This window comes from Propithecus coquereli, unplaced genomic scaffold, assembly GCF_000956105.1.
Source record: "Propithecus coquereli isolate 6110/MARCELLA unplaced genomic scaffold, Pcoq_1.0 Scaffold19, whole genome shotgun sequence".
Taxonomy (NCBI): Eukaryota; Metazoa; Chordata; class Mammalia; order Primates; family Indriidae; genus Propithecus; species Propithecus coquereli.
The window spans coordinates 5,533,871-5,539,068 of NW_012143856.1; the positions used below are offsets into that span (position 1 = coordinate 5,533,871).

General features: G+C 30.2%; 1 protein-coding gene across 1 annotated transcript in view; it reads left to right on the top strand.

The window, feature by feature from the left end:
* Positions 1-5,198, top strand: part of DHX36 (DEAH (Asp-Glu-Ala-His) box polypeptide 36) — a 71,534-nt gene that overhangs the window by 28,755 nt on the left and 37,581 nt on the right. The window contains exons 4-6 of the mRNA XM_012642853.1: positions 854-892; positions 2,229-2,399; positions 4,482-4,561. Of these exons, the coding sequence (XP_012498307.1) occupies positions 854-892; positions 2,229-2,399; positions 4,482-4,561 (290 nt within the window). The remainder of the gene's footprint in view (positions 1-853; positions 893-2,228; positions 2,400-4,481; positions 4,562-5,198) is intronic.

Below are 5,198 nucleotides of genomic sequence, written 5' to 3' on the forward strand. Positions count from 1 at the left end.
AAAATTGGCTTTATTTTTATGCCACAGAATATTTTTCTCATGTTATATGATTTACCTAGTTGAATGTTAACCATAATACCGTTTCTTAGTGTTTTAATGTAGTATAGGTCCCATAAAAGTTTTCAAAATTAGAAATTGTCACATAAATAAAAGAAACCTAGAAAAGAATTAGTCACTCCTTTTTTAGTATTCCAGTTGTAATTCAGTAAATTTACAAGTAGCTTAAATGTGTCAGAAACTGATACTTTTGATATAAAAATTTTTCATTCAGATCTACTGGCAACCCTATGAGATAAACCTTTTGAGGCATTCATGCTCCAAGTTTGACTTAACTAAGACCATTGTTATAAAATGGCAGTACTAGATTTTTTGACTCCAGATATTACTTGTTTTAGGTTATCTCTTACAGTCAAAGGTACATACCCTGAAATAATCTTTGAATCTGCTGCAGTGCCTGATGTATAAGTAAATGGTGCACTGATGGGTTGCAAAAAGAGTGTGGTATAGAAATCAAATATAAGTTGAATATATATAACAAAAATGATAAAAATAATTTAGGGATTGTTAGAATGCTATTAGATGGTAGATCTGATTTTATTTACTGTTATAGACTTTAAAGAAGTGTCTTTATTCTGTTGAATATGATAGAATTCTATTTTTGAGTGTTTCAAAATTAAAAATGATTGGTAAATTCCTTTATAGAAAATTTTTTTTAAGTGTTGAAACTTCACACAAGCCATAGTAAAAATGCTTTTCGACATATTTACCTATTTACCTATGTTTTATCCTGATTACCACGATTATATTTGATTACATTTCTCTTATGAAAATTTAAATTTTTGTTTAATTTCAGCATTTCAGAGAAAAGCTGCCTTCATATGGAATGCGAAAGGTAAAATTTAATTTGATTTGCAAAGTAATTATGCAATTTATTTAAAAGCTCTGTGTCAAGAAAAATATAAATTAATGAACCTTCTCCTATAGGATATTATTAGACCTTAATTTTGTTCTTTTGAATTGTTGGAAAGTCAAAAAGAAAAAAGGGTCATGAAAGAATTTTCCTGATGTTTTTTCATATTTATGTACATAATTGAAATCTGTGGAGTTTAAAAAATGGAATTTTTTACTTTGGGTAAATAATTCAAGACCAAACACTTCAGTTAAAATCAAGGCACTACTAAAAATATAGTGCTTTAATTAATTACCCATTATAACACAGTCACCCCACGTAGAATAGTATAGTCCCTCATCCTTTTCTGTTCTCCCAATCTTATTTATTTATTTATTTTTTGCTCTTTATAGCATTTATTACCACCTGACATCTGTGTGTCTTCCCTTCCTAGGCCAATGTAAGTTCTTGAGTACAGGGTTTGTTTTGTTTGCTCTGTATCTCTTGACTCAAAACAGTGCCTGGCATTTTATAGACATCTAGTAAATAATTATTGAATGAATGAATTGTATTCCACTTTTCAGTATTTACCAGCTATAATTTCAGTGTTCAAACTTAAAACTTGTTTTGATATATAAAGTATGTTAGAATAGATGGGGAATTTTTAAATGGTAGGTTTTCACATTAAATTGTTTTGTAGATAAAAATAATCCGTAACACACTTTTGAAATGATGGTTTTGTTTATATAGTGAATATTACTAAAAATATTAATATATATCTAAAATTTTTAAGAAAGAAGATCTTCCCTAAATGTGAGGTTTTTCTAGATATCTAGAGTTTACCCATTTGATTTAGGTATTTAAAAACAGAATTATTTGAAAGGAAATCTTAAAATATGTTATATTCTTCCTTGTTACTAAAAGAATGTATAAAACTTGTTCTGCAGACAAAGCCATATTTATGAATTGTGATATAAGTTCCTGATATTCTCAATAGTTGTTTAGGCCAGGGGTTTGGTTTGTAGTCAGTAGCCCCATGTATCAGTATTCCTTTAATTTAATGTCAATTCCTATGCATGGAACTTAGGAGCTCTCATTCGTGTCAGTGTGTTTTTCTTGAATAGTGCCTTGGCTCTATTCTTTATAATTTGATGCTACTTATCTCTTAAAACTAGTAGATCCAGATATCTAAACTGCCAATATTGCATATCACAAAATTTAGAAAGCATTAATATGTTTATTAAGAACAATTACCTTCAGTTTGGTAGAATTTTGATTAATATCCTTTCAGACTTGGGCAATGCATGATATTTTTCACTTATTTTCCTTTTTGAAATAGGAATTGGTGAATTTAATTGATAACCATCAGGTAACTGTAATAAGTGGTGAAACTGGTTGTGGAAAAACCACTCAAGTTACTCAGTTCATTTTGGATAACTACATTGAAAGGGGAAAAGGATCTGCTTGCAGAATAGTTTGTACTCAGCCAAGAAGAATTAGTGCCATTTCAGTAAGTAATCTCTCAGTTTTAAAATTTTCCTTTTTTTTAAGTAATCTTGCTAGAATCTACTGATTTAGAAGGTTTAGGATGATTCTTAATTAGGCTTAGTATTTGTTGCTATGAGAGCAAATATTTGGTTGACAGATATTTGGTAATGAAGGCAAAAAGATTGAGTGACCTCTGTCTTACTGATAATAGATGTTTCTGAATTCAAGATAAATTATAAATCCAGAAAAATTGCATTATAAACCCAAAAGAATGAAAAATTGATATAATGTTTATAGAATTGATTTTAAGCTTCAAGTAATCTTCGTCATTGGATGCTTTAAATTTTACTTTGTTTATTTAATATTGTTTTCAATTCTGATTGTCTTTTTAGTGCACAAATACACTGAGTGGTGTTCAAAGTGGGAAACCTTGCCTTTTTTTAAATCTGCATTTCTATAGTCAGTGATTTTTGAATGCATCTACTCAATAAGAAGGAATTTATCATTGAGGAATAAATAAGGCTTATTTCAGGTTTATATTGTTAGCTTAAGTGATCTATCTTGACCATCTAATCTTGCTAAATTCAAAATTTTGAGAAGGCAAGCACAAAAAACAGTTATAAGTACGTGTTATTACAGGTTGAACATCTGAAATCCGAAATGCTCCAAAATCTGAAAACTTTTTGAGCAGTGCCAACAAATGCTCATTGGAGCATTTCAGATTTGGGATATTCAGATCTGGGATGCTTAACCAAAGGTAAATATAATGCAAATATTCCAGAATCCAGAAAAATTAGAAATCCCAAACACTTCTGGTCGCAGGCATTTCAGATGAGGTATAATCAATCTATACAAATAACATTGGTTTTTTGTATTTTTTATTGTTGTTGTTTTTAGTCAGATAACGTAGTTAAGTATTTGAGTTATATATTCTTTAAAGGTGTTTGGGGCTTCTTGTAACATTCAGTGTGTATACTAAATTTATTTCTATGTTATATATTATAATTCTGTGTGTAAATTTAAATTATGGAGTTTTATGGCTGTTTTTGGTTTTATGATGCTATTTATCACATCTACAACATTTAATATAGAATCTGTGGTTAGGAACTGCATTACTAATTATGGCAATATTTGGCAGTAAATATGGTGTCTATTTTTAGCTATAGTTTCTAAAAAATACTGTAAAAAGAAAAAGAGCAACAGTCTTCACCCTTTTATGGGGGATCATATTCCTGGAAATGGTGTAAGATCAGAGAATGTTTAAGAGTAAACCATTTTGTCATAACACAATTATGTAGTTAGACCTAAGTGTCATTTTTCTCTAATATATGGTAGTTACAATAGACATGGACAGTAGGAAAAAATGCTAACTAGGTTTTTTTTTTATTATTCCAAGATCTGTTGAAATGGGCAGGTTAATATGGTCTAAGTCAGTGTATCCTGGATATAGTGATTGGAAAGTTGTACATCTGAAGTATTATTTCTTAAAAATTAACCATGTGATTTTCTATTTCTGACCTCATATTATCCCTGTTCTGTCACAAGGTAACTGTTGGTTACTTTTAGTTACACAAATCAGTATTAGATTAAAGCATTTCATCTATCCAGAGCTTATCTTCGATAGCTATAACTTTCAAAACACAACCAAGAACTAGAAATTCAGCAACACCAGTTTCTACCACAAACAAAAAGAGAAAAAAGAAAAAAAAAAAGCATCAGCATGTACTTACCTTCAAATTACACACAAGTCTTACAAGTTTAGACCATGGTTTCCAACTCTTTTAGAAAAGAGTTAGCAGAAAAGAAATGGCAGAAAGAGAGGATGCTATAGAAAGGGACTTTGAAAATAGTGATGAGAGAGAATTTTACTTTGAAGGACTTTATAAGAGGGAATGAAATGTAAACATAAGCAAGTAATCTAGAGCTCTTAAGGGAGGCACACACGATTTTAGATTCCTCAGATTTTAATAAATATCTTTACTTTTTTAACTCATCTAAAAGCTGAAGAACAATTTTTCAGCAATCCCAGAATTTCATGGATGATAAGGGTGTTTGTTCTAAAGGAAATTGTATTTTCTTTGTAACTATTCTGTTTGATTTAAAGGTTGCGGAGAGAGTGGCTGCAGAAAGAGCAGAATCTTGTGGCAATGGTAATAGTACTGGATACCAAATTCGTCTCCAGAGGTAAGAAGTGTTCATTTCTTGTATACAGGTTGATTGTGGTAAAACTTTAAAGCTGGAGATTAAAAAGAAAGAAAATTTTTGCCATTTTTATGCTGGTTATGACTATAAGAAGTAACATTTAAAGCAATTTCAGCATAGGTGGTTTGCCACCACGAACTCATCTTTTAACCCCAAATCAATTTTGGATTATCTGTTTTAAATGTGCTTTTACATTTTGTAATGATTGGAAAAATAACTTTTTTCCTGGACATACATTAGTAGACCATCAGTCCCCCTGAAAGGATGTTGTCCTGTCCCTTTTGGTGCTACCTACCCATCCCTAACTGACTTTATTTATTGATTTTGGTATCTTTAATCCCCTTTCCAACTCCACTATACAGTACTTCTTTAGTCCTTTTCTGGAGCTCAGGATTCCATTTATTGTTTCAAATGAGCACACTTTCTGATCACTGAACCAGAAATTTAGGCCTTGTAAGTAATTCAGTCATTCTCGAAATTTTAATGGTTATGCCTTTAAAAAGAAATCATTAACATCATATCATGACAACAAAGATAATGTATAGTTAACTTGACTATAGTATTTCCCATTTCTCTATTGTGGTAGGTGTTTTTATAATTAAAAACTTAAGTATGAAAA